Genomic DNA, 27,388 nt, shown 5'->3' with positions numbered 1-27,388 from the left:
AAAAAAAAAAAAAAAAAAAAAGTTTTGTTTCAGAAGGGATAGATACACTTTTCCAGAGGGGGGTGGACATGGAGGAGTAGGCCGGAGAAGGCCTTGGTATGCGGATCTGATTCAACTCCTTCTAGATAAGTTGCTTCGGCTTTCCCTGCTTCTAGATCTCCTGTGTCAGAGACCCATGTGGATAAAGGTGAGCTGATCGATATTGTATATCTGGATTTTCAAAAGGCATTTGACAAAGTGGTACAAATAAAATAAAATAAAGACTCCAGAGGAAATTGGAAAAATTATGGAATAAGAGATAAAGTTCTATTGTGGATTAAAAACTGGTTAAAAGATAGAAAACTGAGTAGGATTAAATGGTCAGTATTCTCAATGGAGAAGGGTAGATAGTGGGGTTCTGCAAGGGTCTGTGCTGGGACCGCTGCTCTTTAACATATTTATAAATTATCTAGAAATGGGAATAACTAGTGAGGAATTTAAATTTGCTGACAACATAAAGTAAGTTGTTAAATTGCAAGAGGATTGTGAAAAATTGCAAGATGACCTTGGGAGATTGGGCATCCAAATGACAGATGACGTTTAATGTGAGCAAATGCAAAGTGATGCATGTGGGAAAGAGGAACCTGAGCTATAGCTGCGTGATGTAAGGTTCCACATTAGGAGTCGCCAACCAGGAAATGGATCAAGGAGTCATTGTTGACGATGCTTTGAAACCCTCGGTGTTCTGCGGTGGCAAAGAAAGCAAATAGAATGTTAGGTATTGTTAGGGAAGAAATGGAAAATAAAAACGAGGATGTTATACTGCCTTTGTATCGGTCCATGGTGGGACCACATCTTGAATATCTCCTTGAGACATGGTCAAAGCATGTCAAAAAAGAAATAATGGAATTAGAAAAGCTACAGAGAAGAGCGACAAAAATGGTAAAGGGGATGGGATGACTTCCCTATGAGGAAAGGCTGAAATGGCTAGGGCTCTTCAGCTTGGAGAAAAGACGGCTGAGGGGAGATATGATAGAGGTATATACAATAATGAGTGGTGTGGAACGGTTAGAGGTGAATCGCTTGTTTACTCTTTCCAAAAATATTAGGACTAGGGGGCATGCAATGAAACTACAAAGTAGTAAATTTTAAAACAAATCAGAGAAAATATTTCTTCACTCAACATGTAATTAAACTCTGGAATTTGTTGCTAGAGAATGTGGTAAAAGCAGTTAGCTTAGCAGAGTTTAAGAAAGGTTTGGATATCTTCCAAAAAGAGAAGTCCCTAAGTCATTATTAAAATGGACTTGGGAAAATCCACTTCTTATTTCTAGGCTAAGCAGCATAAAATGGTATTGTACTGTTTTGGGATCTTGCCAGGTACTTGTGACCTGGATTGGCCTCTCTTGGAAACGGGATACTGGGCTGGATAGACCTTCGGTCTGTTCCAGTATGGCAATACTTATGTACATTCAGGTGGAAAATTCTTCCCCCTTTGGTCTTATGGCTTGTCTGTTGAAAGGTCAAGATAGAAAGATAGGCTATCCATAAGAGGAGATTACTATGTTGCTTCAGTCACTGAAGCGTTCTACTTCAGCTTATGCCGGAGTCTGGAGAGTGTTTGAAGCTTGGAGGTCTGTACAGGCTGTTTCTCCTTTTCAGTCTTCGTTGCCTCAAATTTTGGCCTTTTTGCAGGAAGGGTTTAAGAAGGGCCTGTCTAAAGTTCAAGTGGTGATATTGTCTTGCTGTAGGATTCATTTTTGGCTGCTGTCCCAATGTGGTGCGCTTTCTTAAAGAGATAAACTATCTTATGCCTCTGCATTTGATCTGTCCTACATGGAACTTAACTCTGGTCAAGGCTTTACAGAAATTTCCCTTTGAACCATTGAAGAAAGCTACTCTGAAGGATCCTAAGTTGTAGGCAGTATTTCTGGTGGCTATTCCATCAGCCAGAAGACTTTTCGGAATTGCAGGCCTTGTCCTTTAGGAATCCCTTCCTTCGCTTCTCTGACTTCTGTCGGTGAAATCACCTTTTTCGCTCCTTTTGGGGTGAACTAAGGGTAATGTAACCTCTAAGGCTACTATTGTGCGGTGGATTAAGGAGTCCACCTTGTGTGTCTGACAAGGTGGACTAGTGAAACCATGTTTATCCACGCCTACCCTAGATATATTTAACCATCTCTCTGACCTCATGTGCATCTTTCTTTAAATTAGTCACCTTACTCTCTTAACTCTTCTTACTCTCTTACCTATCTATATGTTCTATCTTTGCTTATACCCTACACTGTCAATTAAAATGTTCTTTTACATATTGTGTTGACATTGTAAGTAGTTTACTATGCCATACTTTGTATTATTATTTGAATATTTTTACTGCTGTAATTGCCTGTTGCTCATGTTTGATTTATTCTTACTGTACACCGCCTTGAGTGAATTCCTTCAAAAAGGTGGTAAATAAATCCTAATAAATAAATAAACACATTTTTGCCTCAGGTCTTGTAATCCTCTGGATTCCAAAAACTTCAGTGTTCTGTTTTAAAAGTGTTACCATTAATTTACTTACCACAGAAGTCGAACTTACAGGCCTGTAGTTCCCAACCTCTTCTTTACTTCCTCTTTTGTGGAGAGGAATCATATCTGCTTTTCTCCAGTCCTTTGGGACCATTCCCAACTCTAGAGAAAAACTTTACTGTTCTGTTTTACGTGTGTTACCACTAATTTGCATACCACAGAAGTCAAATTTACAGTCCTGTAGTTCCCAACTTCCTCTTTACTTCCTCTTTTGCGGAGAAGGATTGTATCTGCTTTTCTCCAGTCCTTTGGACCATTTCCGATTCTAGAGAAGCATTGATAAGGTCAGCCAGCGGAGTCTCCAAAACTTCCCTAAGTTCTTTCAGTACCCTCAGATGTATGCCAATTCAGCCCCTTCTCTGTGTCTACCTTAATTTAGCTAGCTCCTCACACACAATCCTTTGAAGGTTTTTTAGGGACTGCCACACCTCTATTCGTCTTCTTTTTTTTTTTTTTTTTTTTTTGTCGTCTGTAGTCCTTCTCCATTCAGCTGTAAACACAGAATAGAAATATTTGTTAAGCAATTCCACCTTATCTTTATCAGCTCTTTGAATCTCACAATGGCACTTTTGCACTTCCTTCTATCACTTACATATCTAAAAAAATTATTTTCTCCCATTTTACCTTTAGTTATTTTTTCTTCCATTTGCATCTTTGCTTTCCTGACTACTTTACCAGCTTCTCTTAGTTTGTCCAGAGATTGTCACTTGTCTTTCTCTTTCTATGATTTCTTGTAGTTTATGAAGGATATCCTTTTTTTTTTCCCTTATCTTTTCAGCTACTACTGTTCAAAATGGCCTCATTTTCTTCTTACTTGTATTTACTTCCTTAAAAAAAGGTTTGTTGCCTTTACAATAGCTCCTTTCAATTTTGCGCACTGCTTTCCAACTTCTTCCAGAGGTTCCCATCTAGACAACAACTCCTTGAAGGTAATCCCCTGTCTGAATAAAGTTAGTTTTTAGAACCTTCTCTTTAAATGGACCCTCTCCACAACTGCCTTAATATTGAACCACAGTATCTAGTGATCACTGGATACCATATGATCACCCACTATAACATCAGAAACGCTCTCCCCATTCGTAATCATTAAGTCCAGTATGGCCTCATCCCATGTGGGTTCCATTACCAACTGCTAGAATAGTTCTCCCTGTAGAGTATCTAGGATTACTGTACTTCTAGACGACCTCGCAATAGGGTTACCCCAGTCAACATCTGGTATATTAAAATCACCTATTAGTAGTACTTTGAACTATGATCTCAAGTTGATGAAGATGTAGTCTCCCATCCGTAATAGCTTTTTGTGTTTGTTTTGAGCTCTTATCTGGTACATTGGATGTTTGTTTTTTTACTGAACTTCAGAGTTTATTCCTGGAGTATTTTCATTTTCCATTACAGAGAAGGCACCATTCAGGGCTATCCTATGGGGGTGTTGGTGTTTCTGTGTACCCTGTCAAAACCCACAGTAAATCATTTATTTCCGGGTTGTTTGGTTTTTTTTTTTTCCAAACCTTATTTATTAATTTTAAACAATACAATATTTCTAGAAAAATACATCTGCATATATTTTTTTTTTCATTTATAAAATTTTTATTGATCAAACAGGTTTACAACATTACAGAACCACAGGTTCCCTCAACAATTCAACTTATAAATATATGAGCATTTTTCCACAAGCCTCTTTTTCCCCCACAACCCCTCGCTCTTATTTCTTTGGTTTAACCCACCCTCTTCATTAAATTTCTTCAACCAGAAAGAAAAAACTTTTCCAAATGTACCCATTCCTCTGCATTGGGATTATGACGCCCCTTGCGTCTATATGTCATCTTTTCCATAGCAGCCACCAATCTAAGTTTCTCTGCCCATTCTGTCTTTGTGGGTCCCCTAATTTGTTTCCATTTTAGTGCCACCATTGTTTTTGCAGCGGCCAGACCCATACGCAATATTCTGTTTTGCCACTTCTTCCTCCCTCTGTTTCCCCAACCTAGAAGACACCATTTTGGATCGCGGGGGAACACGATACCCACCATCTTAGTTAATGAATTTATTACTTCTTTCCAGAACACCTGTAGAACTGGGCATTCCCACCAAATATGAAAATATGTGCCCTTCTCCTTCTCACATCTCCAACATGTGTCTGAAGCATTGGGAAACATTGCTTTTATTTTATCTGGCGTGTAATACCATCTACTCAATATTTTGTAGGCATTTTCTTTGATAAGAACACAAATGGATGCTCTCTTAACTTCCATACATATTTTCTGCCATTCTGCTTCTGTAAATTCGGTCTCGAGATCTCGCTCCCATGCATACATAAATGGCAATTTTACAAAATCCCTTCCCCTGATATATTCGTAAAGTTTAGTGATCCCTTTCCCTCTCAGGTCTATATCCCCCCACAGATTTTCAAACTTTTCACTTTTAATTGGGCCCTCTTTCATCCCCTTCTCTTTTATAATATAATCTTTCACCTGAAGATATGCATACATGTCCGTCTCCGGCAAGTCATATTCCCTTCTAAGGTCCGTAAAATTTCTGATTGAACTATTGTCTAGGAAATCCCGGAATCTAATCAAGCCCTTTTGGAACCATGTAGAAAATATCCTACCGTCCCTCCCTCCTGGAAATCCAGGTTCCTGAGTAATTCAAGCATAGGTAGATGTGTGCTGGGCTCCCTGTAACCTTTTCTTGAGATGTGAAACAAAAGGGTTTAATGCCATCTTCCTATAATTAACTTCTGGAGTAGAACCCCATAGAAGGGCATCAAGCCGCCCCCCCCCCCCCCCCCCCCCGAACAAAAATCTGTTCTAACCTTGTGATAGGCGACAGATCCACTTTGCTCCATACACCAATTTGTTTCAGTTGAGCTGCCCAGTAATACCAAAGTATATTTGGCATACCTCTCCCTCCTTGCTCCACCGCCCTCCATAGGGTCCTCCGGGAAAGTCTAGCTTGCTGCCCTCCCCAAACAAACCCACCCAACTCTGTTTGTGTCTTCTGAAGCTCCCCCTTTGGGACTGGGATTGGTAGGGTTTGGAACAAGAACAGTAATCTAGGTAAAATATTCATCTTTATGGCTGCTATCCTGCCCCACCATGACAGCCAGCTCATCTTCCATCTATTTAGGTCCTTTCGTATTTCTCTGATTAGGGGAACATAATTCAACACATATAAGCTGTCTAAATCACATGGAATCCAAATACCCAAGTATTTAAAACTAGTGGCTACTACCCGGAATGCAAAATGTCTTCCCATCTGCTCTTTTTCATGTTCTGATATTGTTATTCCCATTATTTCAGATTTGTCGAAATTTACTTTGAATCCCGACAATGCTCCAAATGCATCTAATTCCCTCTCAATTATAGGTAATGTCAGCAATGGTGTTCCCACATAGAATAAAATGTCATCTGCAAATAATGCTATTTTGTGATCCCTCCCCCCCATCCTAACCCCTTTAACATCCCTTAATTCTCTAATTCTTTGGGCCAGCGGCTCTATCGAGATCGCAAATAGTAATGGGGACAAGGGGCACCCCTGCCTAGTTCCCCTTTGAATAGCAAATTGACTTGACCAGCCCCCGTTTACTTTAATCCTAGCCACCGGTGTTGAGTATAAGCCTTTTACCCATCCCACGAAAACACTTCCCAATCCCATCTCCAGCATTACATCCCATAAATACTCCGACCCGATCAAACGCCTTCTCAGCGTCGACCGTGAGGAGTGCTAGGGAGTCGCCACTTTTCTGTGCCCCCCCAGATGAGATTTAGAGTGCGTCTAATGTTGTCTGCTACTTGTCGTCGTGCTATGAAGCCTGATTGGTCCTCATGTATCAGGGCGGGAGGTATCTCCTTCAACCTCTCAGCCATAATTTTAGCTAGGATCTTAACATCTATATTAATGAGGGAGATTGATCTGTAGGATCCACACACTGTTGGGTCTCGGCCAGGTTTTAACAATACTGAGATCCCTGCTTCTCGCATACTAAGTGGTGGATTGCCCTCTACAAAGCAAGCGTTCCCAATCCTCACCAATAATGGCCCTAACTCCTGCTGGAAAACCTTATAAAATTTTGCCGTGTACCCATCTAAACCAGGTGATTTCCCTCCCTTTAGGCCTTTTATGACAGTCAGTACTTCTTGTAAATCAATCGGAGCTTCCAGTGCCTCCCTTTGCTCTGGTGTAATCCTCTGCAATTCTAAATCCTGCAAGTACTCTTGTACTACCTCTTTCTGGTGCTCTTTTCCTTTAGTATATAATTTTGTATAGTATTTCACAAATTGCTCTCTAATATCTTCATCCCTATAAAACATTGCATCTTTTGCTCCTTTTATTTTAAGAATCGTTTTTTTCACCCTTTTCTCACGCAACCTCCTAGCGAGCATACTTCTCGCCCTGTTACTAAATTCAAAGAATCGCTGTTGCATCAAGCGCCTCTGAAATTCCATCTTTTTCATCTGTATAGTTTGCAACTCTGATCTCCACTTAAGGAGTTCCTGTAACTGTTGTGTTCCCCCTTCCTGCTGGTGCCTAGCTTCTTGCCTCACCAATTCTCTACGCACCTCCATTTCGTGCTGTTCCCGTGTCCTTTTCTGGTATGTTCCCTTTCGAATAAGGTGTCCCCTGATCACCGCCTTTAAGGCATCCCATAAGGTTCCCTCCCTCACCTCCCCGTTGTCATTGATTTCTAGATATTCTTTAATCGCTGTTCGAATCTCCTGACAGTCCCCCTCCTGATCCAATAAGGTCTCATTAAGCCGCCAGACTTGTCCACCCACACGGTGGCCCATACCTCCCAATGAGATCCAAACTGGGGCGTGATCAGATGCATGTATACTTTCAATTTCTGCATTATTCACCACTCCCCATAGCTCCCTACTACACCAAATCGCATCAATCCTGGAGTAAGAGCTTTGAGCATGTGAATAGTGGGTGAATGTTTTTTGGGCTGGATGGTGGAGTCGCCACACGTCAATTTAGATCTAATTCCCTCATCAATTTTAGTAATAGGCGTCTACTATTCCCTCCCCCTCCCATCCGTCCTTTGGAATGATCCATTTCATCCACCGGGAAGTTAAAGTCCCCCCCCAAAATGACCCTGCCTTCTACAAAGTTCATCAATTCTGCTCTGATATGTTCATAAAACTTTCCCTGACCCACATTAGGGGCATAAACATTTATTAATGTGAGCGGACCACTGTTAGTCTTCCCCTTAATTGCAATACATCTTCCTTCTCCATCTTTATAGATGGCCTCTTTGACAAATTGCAAGTGTTCTTTCACATAAATGACCAAACCTCCTGTTTTACTCCCTCTGGGATCGGCCAATGTAAAGCCTTCTCCTATGCCCTTATTCAAAATTAATGGAGTGTCCTGTGTCCTAACATGGGTTTCTTGCAACATAGCAATGTCCCATTTCATTCTGCGCAATTCTCTAAAGATAATACTTCTCTTTTTTGGGCAGTTTAAACCATTTATATTCCACGATCCCACCTTTAACCCCCCCCCCCCCCCCCCCCCCCCCCCCCCCATGGGCCTGTCCCGCAACTGGCTGCCACCCTCTCCAGCCAGTTTGCCCTTAAGGAAGTGAATCCCTCCCAGATCCGGGCCATGCAGCCTTTGAAGTGAAAACAATCTCTAATCAGCACTCCCCCTCAATTTTCCACTCTAAACATTTTCCCCTCAAACCAGTGTCGCAAGTGTTCCCCCCTTCCTAACCCTTCCAGCTTTCCCTCTAACCAAAATTATGTCCTGAAAGTCCATACTCTATACTGTTCAGGTTCCATCTTCAGTCTCAAGGTCCTGTCTCTCCGCAAGCTGTGAAAGGCGCTCACGCCGCCCCTGCACCTTCTGCCAGCCATTCTGCTCCCTTCTGACTGGGCTTCGTTGCTGCTGCTGCTGTGTCCCAGCCGCCTCTTTCGGGAGGTCTGTACATCCCATTTCACTCAGTACTTTCCAGGCCCCCACATGCGAGTGTAGCCTCCGGGTGATATTGCCAGCTGTTATTTGTATTCCAAATGGGTGCAACCACCGGTACCGCAGCCCTGCTTTCTGCAAATAGGTCGTGACTTCTTTAAAGTCTTTGCGCCTTTGTAATGTTTTTCGAGCCAAATCCTGAAATACTGTAATTTTCCCTGTTTTCCACTCGACTACTCCCATGGATCTCGCTTTCCGCCATATTGCCTCTTTAGTTGGGAATTTGTGGAAACAAGCTATTATGTCTCTCGGTGTTCCCCCTCTCTGCGGGCCTAAACTTCTATGTGCCCTTTCTATTTCCACAGTCTCCGTTTCCACGGCCTCGCTAGAGCTACTGTCGTGCTGGAACAGGAATGTGCAGAAATCTTTAACTGTTTGTACTACGTCTTTAAATTGGTCTTCCTCTGGCACTCCCTTAAAGCACAGGTTGCATCGCCGTGTGCGATTTTCTAAATCTTCCAATATTGCCTCCATCTCTTTTGTTGTTTGCTTCTCTGCTTTTAGGGATTCCTGTAGCTCTCTCACCTCTTCTGTTAAGGCCTCCGCCTTTTCCTCCGTCTCTGCCAGCCTGTTCCCGATCTCTCGCATCTCTTCCCGCAGCTCCGCAACTGCTGTGTGGATACTGCGTCTCGTCGTTACCAGTTCCGTTTTGAGTTCTTTGAACCAGCGTACAAAATCTTGCTTACTGATCTCTGTATCGCTAATCGCGTTCTCCTCGAGGTCTGGCTCCGAATCATAGTCCTCAGCCGCCATCTTGGTCCCTCGTTTTACCGCCCGGGAACCTGCTGCTTTACTTGCATTCGGGGCCTCGGATGCAAATTTAAATTTGGCCAATTTTTTCTTTGCTGCCATCGCTTCCGCGATTGTTGTGTTTGAGGGGTTTTCGCTTTGTTTTATCGGGGAAGCGCTGAAAATCGTCCCGGAGTGGACGGAGCTCTGCAATTAGGCAGCCATCTCCAGGAGCTGACGTCACTTCCTCTGCATATATTATTAAAATAAAAAAATACAAAATGTGACAGTGGGTTGGTAAAATTGAAGTAGAACAGCATATACAAACATACTATTAGGAAGTTAATTCCCTTTTGCAGGATTACATAGCTATCCAGCAGTGACCATGCTTTATAAAAGGATGAGACATGACTAAACCTTATGGCAGCTATTTCCTCATATCGCCTGTATGAACACAGCAGGTTCCACCATTCATGAAGAAACAAGCTGATTATTTTTCCAATGCGGTGCAATCAGATGGAGGGCAAGAGGAATCATTGTTAAAAAATGTAAAATATTTTTGAGGGATTGGCAGGCCAGGAGTTGAAGCCTTGAGGATTAGTATTTTAAAGGACAGAGTATCTTGAATTTTAAATATCTTCTGATTAGTGCCCCAAACCGAACGCCAGTATGATTGCAAATTACAACAGGAAAATAGCAAATGATCTAGTGAACCCACTTCAGATTGACATGACCAACATAGATTTGAGGTACTTTGTTTTATTTTAGCAAGTTTTACAGGTGTCCAGTAGGATTTATGGACAATATAGTAGGTAGACTGTAGAAGAGCAGTTGAAAAGGAGGCGCGCATAGTTTTTGTCCAAAAAAGATCCCACTCCCTACTGGACAGCGAGACGTTTAGTTCATTTTCCCATGCAGAAGTAAGGTCAGAACATTTGTTAGGTTTTGACAATTGCATGAGTTTATACAATTTAGATGCAGACTTTGGGCTCATGAGGGATTGACATAGATTGCTGAAACAGGAGACTGTGGATTGACGATCTGGTGACACAGGATAGAGACGTTCGATGATCTGAGTCAGATGTTCCCAAAAAGTTCTATGCGAGTGAGGAATCTTGTGACAAGCACTAAAATCCTGAAAAGGAATAACATTAACACCTGACAATAAATGCATTGGTTACCAAATATTAGCGTAGTATTTCTGGGTTGTTTGATTCTTTGTGGGTGTGAACAGACTTTCATATTGAATCCTTGGGGAGGGTTGTTTTGTACAGCTTATTCTTCCCTCAATTGGGCCAACATTTTGTGTGTGTATCAGAGACAGATGGGGCATGCTGTATGTTTCCAAATTGATTCTGCGGGTATGGGACAATGATGGCTGTTCTTTGTTTTGCCTCCGCTGCTGGTTTGAGAAAGCAGTGCTGGTGGGATGGTTGTAGAGAGAGTCTGAGCAGGTCCTTGTAACCTGGATTGGCCACTATTGGAAAAAGGATACTGGGCATGATGGACCCTTCGGTCTGTCTCAGTATGGCAGCGCTTATGTTCTTATGATCCAAGTATTTTGTAATATTTTTGATATGAATGTAGGAGAAGGGGGCTTCAGTGAATGCACTAGTAGAGAGGAACTGCAGATCTTGAGATACCTGATTTAGAGGTGTTGGGAAGACATGTTTAGCTGTTCAGGCACATGAGATAAGTTTATATAATGGTAATAAACTGGGATGTTCAAAGCTCAAGCTTCAGTTTTAGGTGCAGTGATTCTAGCACCTTTCATGAATACAATTTTATAGAAATTAAAGGGAAAGTGATTGTAGAATATAATGTGTAAACTGCATAGTCACCACTGATGAATCCATTTGCAGTATATCAAGTGCTGAATAAAATGTGCAATGGGTGTTCTGATGCTAGAATAATTTTGAGTAGTGTCAGATGTGGTAACACTCGAGCTGCTTTGTAAATTGAATAAATGGTCATAAACATTAGCAGCAGTCAGTATTTTATATATTTTTGATGAGCTGTTTTTCACATTGCTTTTCTGTGTGCTCTTATTTGTAGTTAACATGGTATTGCATTTGTTCCAGGAATGGCTGAATTGGATGAATATACCATGGAAAGAGTCATTGAGGCATTTGAACAGAGATGCTATGACAATATGAATCATGCCATTGAGACAGAAGAAGGGTTGGGAATAGAGTATGATGAAGATGTGGTCTGTGATGTCTGTCAGTCTCCAGATGGTGAAGATGGAAATGAGATGGTGTTTTGTGATAAATGCAACATCTGTGTACATCAGGTATACTCATAGGAAGCCTATGCAAAAAGGAGTTGCTTTACTGTTAACTTGTTTTAATTTGAAGTTTGGGGTTACAAGGATTATGGGAGAGAAGCCAAGAAAACTTTGCATTTTTCTTACTAGCAGTAACTAGCAGTAACAGTCTGTTCAGAGAAGATTTAATGTGTGATTTTTTTTTCCATGCAAAGTTCTGTACAGTTTACTGTTGAGTACTTTAAAAATACACATAAAACCCTCTGATATGGATGACTTGGTGGCATGTTTTGGCTTGTAGGCTGCATGAAGAACTTGATAGGGAATAATGTTGCCTTTATTTTTACAAGGAATTGGGAGGATTACACAGATACATAGAGGCATATTTTCAAAGCACTTAGCCTTCCAAAGTTCCATAGAAACCTATGGAACTTTGGAAGGCTAAGTGCTTTGAAAATGAGCCCCATAGTAAATACATATAGCTTGAATTCAGAGGTTTTGGCATTTTTTTCCCCCTTACTTAAGGCTCATCACTATTACCACTAGAGCATACTTCCCTTCATGAGATAATTTTATAAAGTCATTTCCATGTGTATGTGTCTGGTTATATAATTGTAACAGGCGTAAAAATACGTGCAGTGATGTGGCATGCACTTTGCCAGTATATACGGAGCAGAGTTCACAAGTACACACACAGATTACATGAGAATATTTATACCTACTTGTGCATATGTAAATATCTGCACCTGAATTCAAGGCACAATTTCTGCCATTCTAGTATTCTGTAAAGACTCATAGGTGTCTCTTTATAAAATAGCCCTTAAATAGGAGCCTACTTCCTCTCTTAAACCAGGCACCCTATTATAAAATTACCCTGAATATGACTTGTTTACTGTTTCATGCATAAATTGAAGGAAACTCTTCCCTTTACCTACCTCTAAGCCCAGTGTGCCTTTTCCATTGCCTTGTATTAACTTTATTAAATTAGGAACAAGATAGTTAAATTTTGCTTTTAATACTTTAGTTTAAACTTATTGTTGAAAACATTAAAAACTCTAATTTAAACAATGAAAGAAACACTTGCCACATTGGGAATTACTTGAAACGCAAGGACAATGCCAGGTGGACCTACTGATCATGTAGGCTGGAGTATACTTTGATGGCAGTTCCAGTAATTGGAATATAAGGAGAGCGCCAGGCGGACTTCTACAGTCTGTGTCCTGAAAATGGGAAAAAGAGATCATAATCAAATGTACGTGTTTTATACCACTCGGGATTTTGTAGACCTCAATCATATCTCCTCTCAACCATCTCTTTTCCAAAATGAAGAGCCGTAACCTCTTTAGCCTTTCCTCATATGAGAGGAGTTCCATCCCTTTTATCATTTTGGTCGCTCTTCTTTGAACCGAGTGATAGAGGCATTATAGTATTTTTGGTTTTATTCATCCTATAGTATTTTGGTTTTATTTTGGTTTTATTCATCCTATTTGCTTTTTTGGCCGCTGCTGCACATTGATCCGAAGATTTCAGCATATTATCTACAAAGACACCTAGATGTTTTTCTTTTATTTACTTTATTTGTTAGATTTGTATCCCACATTTTCCCACCTATTTGCAGGCTCAGTGTGGCTTACCTAGTACCGGAGAGGCGTTCGCAGACTCCGCTGTGAACAAATACAAAGTGATGTTGTGATAAGATAAAGTTCATATGGAACAGTCACATTAGAGAATCGTAAAGCAGAAGAGTTGTGTTATGTCCATTAAGTACTTTGGTTTTTTTTGTGTTGCAGAGATCAGGCATTTAGGTTGGATCAGTAGGGAAGTTTAGGTGGTCGTACGTTGTTTTCAAGGCTTTTGGTAGTGCATTCCACAGTTGTGTGCTTATGTAAGAAAAACTGGATGCGTAAGTTGATTTGTATTTGAGACCTTTGCAGCTTGGGTAGTGCAGATTTAGATATGTTCGTGTTGATTCAGTTGTGTTTCTGGTTGGTAGGTCAGTGAGGCCTGTCGTATCCCGGGGCTTCACTGAAGATAATTTTGTGAACCAGGGTGCAGATTTTGAAAGCAATACGTTCTTAGATTGGGAGCCAGTGTAGTTTTTCACAGAGGGGTTTTGTGCTTTCAAATCGTGTTTTTCCAAATATAAGCCTGGCTGCCATGTTTTGAGCGGTCTGAAGTTTCTTTAATGTTTGTTCTTTGCATCCCACATAAATTCCATTGCAGTAGTTTACGTGGCTTAGTACTATTGATTGTATCAGGTTGCGGAATGTTTCCCTCAGGAAGAATGTGGAACATTTTCTTTGTTGTGGATTTCACTTGGCTCTCTAGTGTTAAGTTACGGTCCATTGTAACGCTGAGGATTTTCAGACTCTCTGCGATAGAGAGGGTGTAATCTGGGGTATAGATACTTATGGGGTTGTCAGCGCTGTATTGGGATGAGAGGATGAGACAGTTTTTTCTTTATTGAGTTTTAGTTGAAATGCATTTGCCCATGAGTCTGTGATGTTCAAGCTGAGCTTAATTTCTTTGGTGATTTCTGTGAGGTCATGTTTGTAGGGAATGTATATTGTGACATCGTCTGCATAGATGAAAGGGTTAAGGCCTTTGTTGGATAAGGACTTGGCCAGTGGGGTCACCATTAGGTTGAAGAAGATCGGTGATAGCGATGATCCTTGAGGTACTCCACAGTCTGCTTTCCACGGTGATATGATGTTTGATTTCACTTGATATGTTCTTGTGGTTAGGAAGCCCTTGATCCAACTAAGTATATGTCCACCAATCCCGAAGTAATTGTTTACCATGCACTAGACATGTCGAATTGGAGGAGAAGGATGCTTTTGCCTGTTGCTATTTCCTGCTTGAATTTGGCTAGGAGAGTTATTAGTACTGTTTCAGTGCTGCGGAGGGGACAAAATCCTGATTGATTCGTGTAATATTGAGAATCTGTTTATATAATCAGTAAGTTGTTTGGTTACCATGCTTTCCATCACTTTGACTACCAGTGGGATAGATGCTACTAGACGGTAGTTAGTGATTTCATTTGTTTTTTTCTTGGTATCTTTTGGTATAGGGGTGAGTAGAATATTGCCATTTTCCTTAGGGAAGAGGCCTTGCTGAATGAAGCATGTAATTTAGGTGGGATGTGAGGTCTGCTATGAAGCTGTCGGGGGCGGATTTTATTAGGTAGTTGGGACAGGTATCTAGTTTACAGTGAGTGTTGGAGAACCTATTAATCGCCTGGGTAACTGTTTCGACGGTGAGGAGAGCGAAGTTTGACCAGGTTCGGTCAGCTGGATATGCTCCAAAGGTTGGGTCCAAATCATTAAGGAAGTTTTCGGTATCGGTGTTGTCCTTAGGTAGCGTGTTGCATAGGTTTACAATTTTTTCATTGAAGTACAGTGCACTCCATTTAAGTGCACGTTGTATAAGAGCATGCTCTGTTTACCTGCATGCCGTACTTCGGTCCCGTTTTTGGCACCATCAGTTCCTATGGGGACAAACTTTGTTTTAGTGCACCACTGATAAGTGCAGGATTCGCTTATATGCATGGTTCAAGACCGCTCCTCTGCAGGAAAGACTCCGCATAAGCGCGCGCATTTAATATGGAAGCCGTTGACAACCAACGAGATTTCAAATTTACTGCTACAGGCAGAATAAAAAAGAATGTTGTTAGGGCGTACACTGGGGTCGTCGTCGCGGCGGAACTGTAAGACTTTAACACTGGCTGAACAAATAGAAGTTCTTAAAAATTAGAAAACAGTCAAGCATCTATTGCTAAAGAATATGGTATCAATCCCAGTCAAATTTCACGTGTCTTGAAGCAGAAAGACCAGCTTCTGGAAGACTGGCAAAACAATACAAATCCACAACGGAAACGAAAACAGGCGGGAAAAGCTGAGGAGGTAGAAGATGCTCTTTTTCGATGGTTTTTCGAGTCAGGAGCAGAGTTTCCTGTCGGTGGTCCACTGCTTATGGAGAAAGCTAACCAGGTAGCAGAAAGTCTTGGACTGACTGAATTCAAAGCCACTGTTGGATGGTTGGAAAGATGGAAGGAGATGAACAGCATAAAATTCAAGAAACAGCATGGTGAGAAACAAGACGCTGATGACTTTGGTGCTGAAAATTGGGTTGTTTCAGTTCTTCCTACCATCTTGAACGAGTTTGCACCTCGTGACATTTTCAATGCTGACGAAAATGGTCTCGACTGCCAAGCGATTCCTGATGGAACACTTGCATTCAAACGTGCCGAAACTACTGGAGGTAAAACATCAAAGGACCGACTGACAATCCTCCTTTGCAATATGGATGGGAGTGAGAAGTTGGAACCCCTCATCATTGGAAAGAGCAAACAGCCCCATTGCTTCAAGAAAGTTAAGCGACTTCCTGTGTCATACGAGACTAATGCAAATTCATGGATGACTGGGGAAGCAGTGGCTAAAGAAGTTAGACACTAGAATGCGGGCACAAAAGCATCAGATTTTGCTGCTTTGTGATAACTGTGCTGCACACAGGGATGATGTCAGGCTGTCTAACGTCAAGGTGGTCTTCCTGCCACCAAACACTACCTCTCTGATCCAACCTATGGATCAGGGCATAATAGTCAATTTACTACTAGTACTACTATTTAACATTTCTAAAGCACTACTAGGGTTACGCAGCGCTGGACAATTTAACATAGAAGGACAGTCCCTGCTCAGAGAGCTTACAATTTAAAGGACAAATGTACAGTCAGTCAAGTAGGGGTCGTCAAATTGGGGCAGTCTAGATTTCCTGAAAGGTATAAAGGTTAGGTGCCGAAAGCCACGTTGAAGAGGTGGGCTTTGAGTAAGGATTTGAAGATGGGTAGGGAGGGGGCTTGGCATAAGGGCTCAGGAAGTTTATTCCAAGCATAGGGTGAGGAGAGGCAGAATGGGCGGAGCCTGGAGTTGGCAGTGGTGGAGAAGGGTACTGAGAGGAGGGATTTGTCCTGTGAGCGGAGGTTTCGGGCGGGAACGTAAGGGGAGATGAGGGTAGAGAGGTAATGAGGGGCTGCAGACTGAGTGCATTTGTAGTTAAGAAGGAGAAACTTGAACTGTATGTGGTATCTGATCGGAAGCCAGTGACGTGACCTGAGGAGAGGGGTGATATGAGTATATCGGTTCAGGCCGAATATAAGACGTGCAGCCGAGTTCTGAACGGATTGAAGGGGGGGATAGATGGTTAAGTGGGAGGCCAGTGAGGAGTAGGTTGCAGTAGTCAAGGCATGAGGTAATGAGAGCGTGGATGAGGGTTCGGGTGGTGTGCTCAGAGAGGAAAGGTCGAATTTTGCTGATGTTAGAGGAAGAAGCTGTCTGCTGGATATGCGCAGAGAAGGAGAGGGAGGAGTCGAAGATTACTCCAAGGTTGCGGGCGGATGAGACGGGGAGGATGAGGGTGTTATCAACTGAGATCGAGAGCGGAGGAAGAGGAGAAGTGGGTTTTGGTGGAAAGACGATAAACTCGGTCTTGGCCATGTTCAGTTTCAGGTGGCGGTTGGACATCCATGCAGCAATATCGGATAAGCAGGCCAATACCTTGGCCTGGGTCTCCGCAGTGATGCCAAGTGTGGAGAGATACTGCTGGGTGTCATCAGCGTAAAGATGATACTGGAAACCATGAGATGAGATCAGTGAGCACAGGGGTGTAGATTGAGAAAAGAAGGGGTCCAAGGACAGATCCCTGGGGAACTCTAACAGAGAGCAGGATGGGGGTGGAGGAAGATCCATGAGAGTGTACTCTGAAGGTTCGGTGGGAGAGATAGGAGGAGAACCAGGAGAGGACAGAGCACTGGAACCCAAATGAGGACAGTGTGGCAAGAAGTAAATTATGATTGACAGTGTCAAAAGCGGCGGATAGATCGAGGAGGATGAGGATGGAGTAGTGGCCTCTGGATTTGGCAAGGAACAGGTCATTACAGACTTTAGAGAGTGCTGTTTCTGTTGAGTGTAGAGGGCGAAAACTGGATTGAAGCGGATCGAGGATGGTCTAAGAGGAGAAAAAAGGCAGCGGCTGTGAACGGCGCGCTCAAGTATTTTAGAGAGGAAGGGTAGGAGGGAGATGGGGCGGTAGTTGGGACAGGTAGGATCAAGTGATGGTTTTTTGAGGAGAGATGTGACTACGGCGTGCTTGAAGGTGTCAGGGACAGTTGCAGTGGAGAGAGAGTTGAGGATATGACAGATGGAGGGGGAGACAGTATGAGAGATTGTGTTAAGTAAGTTGGTGGGGATGGGATCAGAGGAACAAGTGGTGCATTTCGAGGAGGAAAGAAGGCGGGTGGTTTCCTCCTCGGTGATATCAGGAAAGGAGGAGAAAGAGGCCAGGGTTGGTTGGTCGAGGGAGAGGGTTGAAGGGTGAAGGGGAGGAGGTGGCTTGGTAGTGAACTCAAGGTTGATCTTTTACACCTTGTCGCGGAAGTAGTCAGCCAGTGATTGAGGAGAGAGTGAGGGGGGTGGGAGCGGAGGGAACTTTGAGGAGGGAGTTTAGGGTGGCGAAGAGACGATGAGGGTTGGAGCTGAGAGAATTGGTCAGTTGGGTGTAGTAGTCCTGTTTGGCAAGGAATAGGGAGGACTGGAAGGAGGATAGCATGAATTTGTAATGAAGGAAATCTGAATAGGTGCGAGATTTCCTCCAGAGGCATTCAGTAGATCGGGCGCAGTAGTGAAGGTAACGGATGCAAGGGGTCAACCAGGGCTGGGGATTAGTACGCCTTGTGGGACGGGAGATGGATGGTGCGAGGGTGTCCAGAGCAGAGGAGAGAGTGGCATTGTAAGCGGAGACAGCCTTGTCAACAGACTCGGAGGAGATTAGAAATACTAGAGGATAAGGTGGGAGGGTCAATAGCCTGGAGATTCCTGGAAGTAGTGGTTAATGTTGGGCGGGGCTGAGGGGGGGGGGGGTGAAGAAGTGTGAAGGTGATCAGGTGATGATCAGAGAGAGGAAGAGCTGAGGCGTGGAAATTGGAGGGTGAGCCGGAAGAGGAGAGGATGAGGTCAAGACAATGGCTATTTTGGTGAGTAGGGGTGGTGGAGCACAGCTGGACTCTTGTGCTATGTCATCTGAGAGCATTATGGATGACCAGACTGGGAAGGATAAACATGCTGTAGAACTGGCTCGTAATCTGTCATTGTTGAATTCCCTACATATGCAGAAAGAAGCCTGGAATCATGTTACACAGGCAACCATTGTGAACTGCTACAAGCGGGCAAGCTTTGTTAAGGATGTGGAGAGGGATGAAACAGGTGCCACTGTTGCAAACGCGTCAGATGAAGAGGTTATTGACATCCCAGCCGGTTTTACTGAAGAGGAGTTCCATCGCTACGTAGCTGTTGATTACAATCTACAAAAAGCTGAAGACAGCACTGATGTTGAGATATGCTCCTACATGCAGGCAACAATGGCTGATGATGGAACAGATGAAGAAATGAGCAGCGAGGCACATGCTGATGAAATTCAACAACCTCCTGTCACTTTTGCAAGAGCACTGGAGAGTCTCAACACCATGCGGGCCTATCTGGAGACCACTGAAGCCCTGCCTTATGGGATGAGTGCAAGTCCGGGGTATGAGGAAGTGGTGAGGAAGGGGGAGTGAAGCAAATAGCAGCCAGAGGTTTGGCTTCTGTCCACATACAATGGCTGTGCGCATTCACAACACTGAGGGAGAGACGGCGAGGAGCAAGTGCAGCCCCACACTCCCTTCCCCACAGACAACTGGACACTTGCCAAAGAAAAGAAGCAGCAGAAATGGCATCCAAGCTGCGGGACTGCCCGAGCATTGTAACAGGGAAGAGAACTTGGGACACTGTATTTCCAAATAGTTCGCTAATTTTTTTTTTTCATGCATTGCTGAAGTGAAGCCATGGGTAAAGTTGAAAGCTGTCTGTTGACTTAAACTGGACTTTTGTTGTTGACCGGAACAGAGATATTCTCAGGTATGAAGTTGCCACTTTTGTGTTGGGCTTTTGTCAGGGCACGAGGCTCTCTGCCTTTGATGGAATTTTTTTTTTTTTTTGAACGGAGAGGTAGAAGCTCCATGAATGAAAGAAGAGAGTGAGGGCTGGGAGCTGCCTATCCCAGGATGTTAAAGAAAAAAAAAGTTTTATATTTAATGCTGATGTGTTTCTGGGTGGGCTGTGGGGAGGGGGGTAGAGAAGGGTAGGGCTGATGCCACACTGTGGGGTGGGGAATAGGGCAGGGCAGGGCTGATGCTAGCTACAGGAAGGGATGAAGTGTAGGAAAGGATAGGACTGATGGTAGGCTACATGGATGGGGGAGTAGGAAAGGGAAGGCTAAGGCTCATTTTGGGCTACAAGAATGGATTTGGGGGGATAGGAAAGGAAGGGCCCACAGTGCCCATTCATATTAGCTGAGGGCCCACCCAAAATGTCAAGTCTGGCTATGCCACTGGTCCTCCCTGAGTGCTCCTTTTGCTCCTTCGTGATCTAACGGTCCCAAGGATTCCCTCACAGGCTTTCTGCTTCTGATGTGCCTGAAAGTTGTTGAGTTTTAGCCTCTGCGGCAAGTTTCTCTTCATATTCTTTTTTAGCCACCTTTATTAATGCTTTGCATCTGACTTCCAGTGCTTATGTTGCTTCTTATTTTTTTCATTTGGGTCCTTTTCCTATTCTTTGAAGGACAATCTTTTGGCTGTAATAACTCTTTTACTTCACATTTTAACCATGCTGGCTTTCGTTTTCTCTTCTTTCTACCTTTTTCAAATACATGGAATGCATGTGGGCTGGGCGTCCAAGATGGTATTTTTGAATAGCGTCCACACTTGATTTAGTGTCCTTACCTTAGCAGCCGATCCTTTTTCACTTCTTTTTAACCATTTTCTTCATTTTATTATAGTCACCCTTTTGAAAAATAAATTCAGCTACAGTAGATTTCCTTTTCTTAAGGATTAACTTTATATGCAATTTCATATTCAAACATTTTTATTCAAAAATCCTCTTTATTAAAAATATTTAAAAAAATATTTTTCAATCACATTTTTTTGCAAAACGTTTTATATAAAAATTTTTAGCAATAGATTATAAGTTGCTTTTTCTGCAGTTTCAAAATTTAATATTTCTTAATTTTATGCTTAGTAATTTTATTTTCTTGTGTCATATGATTGTATATATTTCTTTGTTTTGTATGTTTATTGTCAAAAACTCTTTGTGTTATTTTAGTCAACAGACAATGTATATCCATGTTTTTTATGTAGATCCACCAAGACCCCTGAGGCAGGCCTTCAGGCCAAAACACGGCCGTGTCTGGTCGTATTTTAAGAAAACCCCAATAAAGACTTCATTGTTATCCTCTTTGGATTCACCTCACTATTTTGTTTGTATGTCTCACCGTTTCGTGAGGTTTTTTTCCTCCTTTTTGGGTTCATCCCGGATAGTAGCTCAGACTTGATCATGTTATGATCACTGTTTCCCAGGGGACCCAACACTGCCACCTTTTGCACTATGCCCTGCACACCACCAAGGACCAGATCCAAAATGGTTCCCCCTCCTTGTCTGTTCCTGGACCAGTTGCTTCAAGAAGCAGTCGTTTATTACGTCTAGAAATATTATTTCCCTGGCACTCCCTGATGTAACATTTATCCAGTCAATATTGGTGTAATTGAAATGACCCAGTATTATAATAGCATTCTCCAATTTGCTAGCTTTCCTAATCTCTGTACACATTTTTTTCGTCTGTCCGTTTTGTCCCGGCAGACGGTTGTGCAGCCCTACAAGAAATTCCATTTGTGATATTCCCTTCACACGTTGAATTTCTATCCACGATGATTTCACGTTACCTGTTTCATGTGGAATGTTTATTTGACTCAATTTCTCCTTTAACATGTAGCGCAACCCCCCTCCCCCCCCCCCCCCCCCCCCCCCCCCCGGTTTGATCCTATCTCAGTGCGATACATTTTGTACCTGTTAACACAGTGTCCCATTGATTGTCCTCTTTCCACCAATCTCTGAGATACCTATTATATGTACCTTGTCTTTTAGTGCTATATACTCTAACTCTCCCATCTTTATTTTTAGGCTTCTAACGTTTGTATTTTTTCCTTTGATCCAAGCTGCTTAGAAGTTGAAGGGGATAATGTGCATCCTTTATCCTGCTCTCTCATTCAATTAAGCACACCTGGCTTACTTTATTGTTGAAACCTCTCTACTGGGATTCCCTAAATAACCTGTTTCAATAGTATCCATGTGCTCATGAGTGACTGTCGCCCTGGGCGAGCCTCAGGTTTAGGAGGGCTGGTGAAAGTTAGTACAGTGGAGGTCCTACAGTTCAATGGTTTGGGGAAATCCAGTGCACTCATCTTGATACAGGATTACTGGAGCACAAATGGCTACACAGGACCCCGCACAAGGTGATGTCAGCAAGCTTGTTGTTTATCTGATGACAGGGAACATAAACCCATGGATATGGAATAGTTTGGAAGGACTTAAAAAGAATGGAAATAAGCATGTGAGGTTAAATTCTTTAATGTTTGGGTGAGCTTATAACTGTAGGGGTATCATAGTGATGTCAGAAAAATGTTTAATGGAACAGAGACAGTAATGAGTGAGGTGACTTCCTACATTAACTGCTCTAGAAAACACCTGTATTAAAGTGTTATAGTGTTACATGTTCACATCTGGAACAATCAGATTTATTTATTTTTATTTATTTGTTACATTTGTACCCCACATTTTCCCACCTATTTGTAGGCTCAATGTGGCTTACATAGTACCGAGAAGGCGTTCGCCATTTCGGTTGATAACAAATACAACGTTATTTATTTTATTTGCAGTTCTTTTGTATCCCACATTGCAGGCACAATGTGGCGTACATAAAATTAGGAAAATTTACAGTCTAGAAAACAGTGTAAAGCTAACAAAGAATAAACAAGGGAAGCTGTTGCTAACAGTAGAAAACTAAGCAGGGAGGGGGATCACATTGGGAATATCAATCAGCTGAGCAATCAGGGGAGTACGTTTTAGCAAAGAAGTAGGTTTTTAGCAATTTCTTGAAGAGGATATGGTCCGTTTGCGTTTTGATTATTATTATTATTTATTGCATTTGTATCCCACATTATCCCACCTCTTTGCAGGCTCAATGTGGCTTACAATTTATCATGGATACTGGAAGTAGAAGAGAATATACATTTGGTTTACAGAGGGTTTTGTGTTGCATGGTGGTGAAATACATGATAGTGTTAAAGCAAAGACATTATAAGACATTTCTGGATATTTTAAAGATTATACAGTTAAATGTGTTGATCTTTGTGATATATCTTGTCGAAGAGAGAGGTTTTCAATAGTTTACGGAAATTGGTCAATTCATAGATCGTTTTGAGGTTACGTGGCAACGTGTTCCAGAGCTGCGTGCTCGTATAGGAAAAGGTAGATGCGTGCATTGATTTGTATTTCAGACCTTTACACTTGGGAGGATGAAGATTAAGGAGTGTTCGAGAAGATTTTTTTGCGTTCCTGGGTGGTAGTTCTATTAGGTCTGACATGTAGGCTGGGGCGTTGCCATGGATTTTATGGACTAGGGTGCAAAGTTTGAACGTGATTCGTTCTTTTAGTGGGAGCCAGTGTAGTTTTTCTCGTAGGGGTTTTGCGCTTTCGTATTTTGATGTGCAGAATATTAGTCTGGCTGCCGTGTTCTGGGCTGTCTGGAGTTTTTTGAGTATTTGCTCTTTGCAGCCAGCGTAGAGTGAGTTACAGTAGTCCAGATGACTGAGTACCAATGATTGTTACCAGATTTCGGAAGACAGTCCTTGGAAAAAATGGTCTAACTCTTTTTAGTTTCCACATTGAATGAAACATCTTTTTAGTTATGTTTTTCACATGATTCTCAAGTGTTAGGTGTTGATCAGTGGTGACTCCAAGAATTTTTAGGGTGTCCGAAACTGGTAGATTTAGTTTAGGTGTTTTGATGGTGGTAAATTTATTCTTGTTGTATTGCGAGGTGAGTACCAGGCATTGGGTTTTCTCTGCATTAAGTTTCAGCTGAAATGCATCTGCCCAGGAATTCATGATATGTAGGCTTTGCTTGATTTCATTGGAGATTTCCCTTAGATCTTGTTTGAATGGGATGAAGATTGTTACATCATCAGCGTATATATGTGGGTTTAGGTTCTGATTCGATGATAGTTTGGCCAAGTGTGTCATCATTAGGTTGAATATGGTCGGTGAGAGGGGTGATCCCTGTGGAACTCCGCATTCAGGTGTCCATGTAGCTGATGTAGTCGAATTTGATGTCACTTGATATGAGCGTGTGGTTAGGAACCCCTTGAACCAGTTGAGAATGTGGCCTCCGATTCCAAAGTATTCGAGGATGTGTAATAAAATTCCATGGTCAACCATGTCAAATGTGCTTGACATCGAATTGTAACAGTAGAATGTTATTGCCGTTTGCTATCAATTGTTTGAGTTTGGTCATGAGCGTGACTAGTACGGTTTCAGTGCTGTGATTAGAGTGAAATCCTGACTGGGAATCGTGTAATATTGAGAACTTGTTTAGATAATCTGTGAGTTGCTTAGTCACCATGCCTTCTGTTATTTTGGTAATTAAGGGAATGGATGCTACTGGTCTATAGTTCGTTAGTTCATTAGCATTTTTCTTTGCATCGTTGGGTATAGGGGTGAGTAAAATGTGCTGCGGAAGTGCATTCCAGTATTTAGGACTCCAGTAGCGGAAAGAAGAGGTGAAAATCAACTTATATTTTACGCCCTTGTGGTTGAATGAGATAGGTGTGTATCAGGCACCATGATAGTCGGAGGGAATGAAGATTGTATATTGTCCAGTACGATCATTGGTTATGTGGTGTTGCTAGGTGTGGGGAATTACGGTGGGCCAGTGGGGTAAGCCTTTTTGAAGAGGTTGGTTTTTAGTGATTTCCTGAAGTTTAGATGGTTGTGGATTGTTTTCACAGCTTTTGGGAGTCCATAGTTTTGCGCTTATGTAGGAGAAGCAGGATGCGTAAGTTGTTTTGTATTTAAGTCCTTTGCAATTCGGGTAATGTAGGTTTAGGTATGATCGTGATGATCCGATTCTGTTTCTGGTTGGTAGGTCGTTGAGGTCTATTATATAGCCTGGGACTATGCTGTAGATAATTTTGTAGACCAAGGTGCAGATTTTGAAGAAGATCCGTTCTTTGATTGGGAGCCAATGCAGCTTTTCAAGGAGTAAAGTTCTTTAAAAATGTAAGACTCATGCTCCTGTTTTGTTAACTTTTTTTTTTTTTTTTTTTTTTAAAGGTGGTTAAGGGTAGCAAATGGGGCATTTTCAAAGAAAAAAAAGTGTCAATTTGCATGTAGGAAAACGTGCCTGGCAGTATAAACAATAATCCATGCATGTGGTTGCCTAAGGGTGTGGGTGTAAATATGGATAGCTGAAAATAGACTAACAGATTTCTTTTATGTCCATGACTAGGCATGCTACGGGATCCTGAAAGTGCCAGAGGGGAGCTGGTTGTGTCGCACTTGTGCCCTTGGAGTGCAGCCCAAGTGCTTGTTGTGTCCAAAGAAAGGTGGAGCCATGAAGCCAACACGCAGTGGCACAAAGTGGGTCCATGTCAGCTGTGCTTTGTGGATTCCTGAGGTAAGTGCCAACTTGATTCAGTTACACTTATGTACTAACAGTGGAACACATCAGTATGAGTTAGATCACTCAGCATTGCTTGTTCTCTGTTGAAAAGGAGGATAAAATCCACACCTGTTGGTGACATCGTCCTGCTTTATGATCTTAGGTAGAACCAAATATTAACAGTTCTTCTGAGGCACAGGAGTTCATTCAAGCCAGACAACCCTCATGCTATTTTGGTTATTCTTGCCCGCAGTGAATCAGATTCTGTTCTCTCCTTTTTTTTTTTTTTTTTTTTTTCTTTGAAAGCAGGGCTTTGCCTTAATTTACTTGGCCTTGGGTTTTTTTTTCCACCATTACCCTTGAAAAATGAAAGAGAGAGGTCATAAATATATCACCTCTACCTTCCTTGCTGTTGAATTTGACTTCTCCAGCTGCTGCTTGTCATTGGCAGATATGGCTCTAAATTTTGAAGAGTGTCCAGGCATTGTGAATATATTGGCTTCACTCATTCTGTATATTATACTTCCTGGACCTCAATCATTCAACCACCAACAGAGTGCATTGTGCAAAGATGTTGCTTAAGGCCAAGAAATTCAGGAGCTTCAAGATGGAGGTCTAATGAGCCCCTTAACTGAAATGCTGCTGGCAAACTCCAAAAAGGGTAAGAAGGACAGTTTGAAGTTCCACCCCTCCCCACGAAGACCCACCAGAATAGAGTCACAGGTGCCACACTAACAAGCACTATTCTTGAAGGACCCACAGAAAGAAGCCCTCCATCTTTCTTCCGGAAGGACAAGACTCATTTGGCACCAAAGATATACAGCCTGCATGAGTCACCAGCACCAGTGAGAACTTGCCACACAGCACAAGTGTTGCAACAGTTGATGCTGAGAGATTTAAGGTTGGTGCACTACTCATTGGTATCAGCGTAGAAACCACCTTGCTGCCTCTGATGCCTCACATCCCAGAATTCTCAGCCTGTCCAGCATCAGCATATCTGCATATGTTTAGTTATTACATTTCTTGAGCATAGTGTCACAGATAAAAACTGAGAATTTGTCAGGCTCAGAGGTGATTTTTTAAAATGTTTTATTTATGAAAAAATATCAAAGGAAAATACCAAATACAGACAAAATTAAATAACAAGATTTTCCAACTTAAAATTTAAACGCGAAGAACCATCGTTATCAAAAACTAAACACATCTCTCCATCCTCCCAACAATCCCTTCCTTCCTCCCCATGAGTAGAAACCCCCCCCCCCAACTTTAGGCAACTCAAATAGGGCTCATTTAACTGATTACCCCCTGTTAAAGCTTCCAAATATGTCAGCTGGCCAGTTCGTATCGCCATTAATTTAGTAATTTGGTGGATATAGTCCAGTTTCCTTAGCATGGTCTCCAAAGAAGGCAGATCTGTTTGTTTCCAGGTACCCACCAAGGCAAGCTTACTAGCAACAAATATGTGAGTTGCAAATTTATGTACTTCTATTTTCACTTCATATGGTTTAAAATAAAACAAACAATGATCTTCTTTAGCTGGATAAAGAACTTGTCATTTGCTGAATAAAATGCAGAATCATTGAACAGTATTGTACCCTAGGGCAGGACCACCATATATGATACATATTCCCAACAGCTCCACAGTTTCACTAGTATAAATCCTGTGCCTGCCCAAACATACGGGTAACATATTGTGGAGTGTAGTACCATCTGTACAGAATCTTATAGCCATTTTCAACTAAATTACTTGCTATAAATACTTTAAACAAATATTTAAAGCTATGTTCCTGTTGTCTATACATGTACAGTGGTGGAAATAAGTATTTGATCCCTTGCTGATTTTGTAAGTTTGCCCACTGACAAAGACATGAGCAGCCCATAATTGAAGGGTAGGTTATTGGTAACAGTGAGAGATAGCACATCACAAATTAAATCCGGAAAATCACATTGTGGAAAGTATATGAATTTATTTGCATTCTGCAGAGGGAAATAAGTATTTAATCCCTCTGGCAAACAAGACCTAATACTTGGTGGCAAAACCCTTGTTGGCAAGCACAGCGGTCAGACGTCTTCTGTAGTTGATGATGAGGTTTGCACACATGTCAGGAGGAATTTTGGTCCACTCCTCTTTGCAGATCATCTCTAAATCATTAAGAGTTCTGGGCTGTCGCTTGGCAACTCGCAGCTTCAGCTCCCTCCATAAGTTTTCAATGGGATTAAGGTCTGGTGACTGGCTAGGCCACTCCATGACCCTAATGTGCTTCTTCCTGAGCCACTCCTTTGTTGCCTTGG

The 27,388-nt window shown here is 42.1% G+C and overlaps 1 protein-coding gene across 2 annotated transcripts in view; it reads left to right on the top strand.

The window, feature by feature from the left end:
- JADE1 (jade family PHD finger 1) overlaps positions 1-27,388 on the top strand; it is a 348,115-nt gene that overhangs the window by 202,008 nt on the left and 118,719 nt on the right. For both annotated transcript variants that reach the window (XM_030191739.1, XM_030191738.1), the window contains 2 exons: positions 11,331-11,542; positions 24,944-25,111. In XM_030191739.1, the coding sequence (XP_030047599.1) occupies positions 11,331-11,542; positions 24,944-25,111 (380 nt within the window). The remainder of the gene's footprint in view (positions 1-11,330; positions 11,543-24,943; positions 25,112-27,388) is intronic.

Source organism: Microcaecilia unicolor, chromosome 2, assembly GCF_901765095.1.
Source record: "Microcaecilia unicolor chromosome 2, aMicUni1.1, whole genome shotgun sequence".
Classification (NCBI taxonomy): domain Eukaryota; kingdom Metazoa; phylum Chordata; class Amphibia; order Gymnophiona; family Siphonopidae; genus Microcaecilia; species Microcaecilia unicolor.
This window is presented reverse-complemented; position numbering and strand designations above follow the sequence as displayed.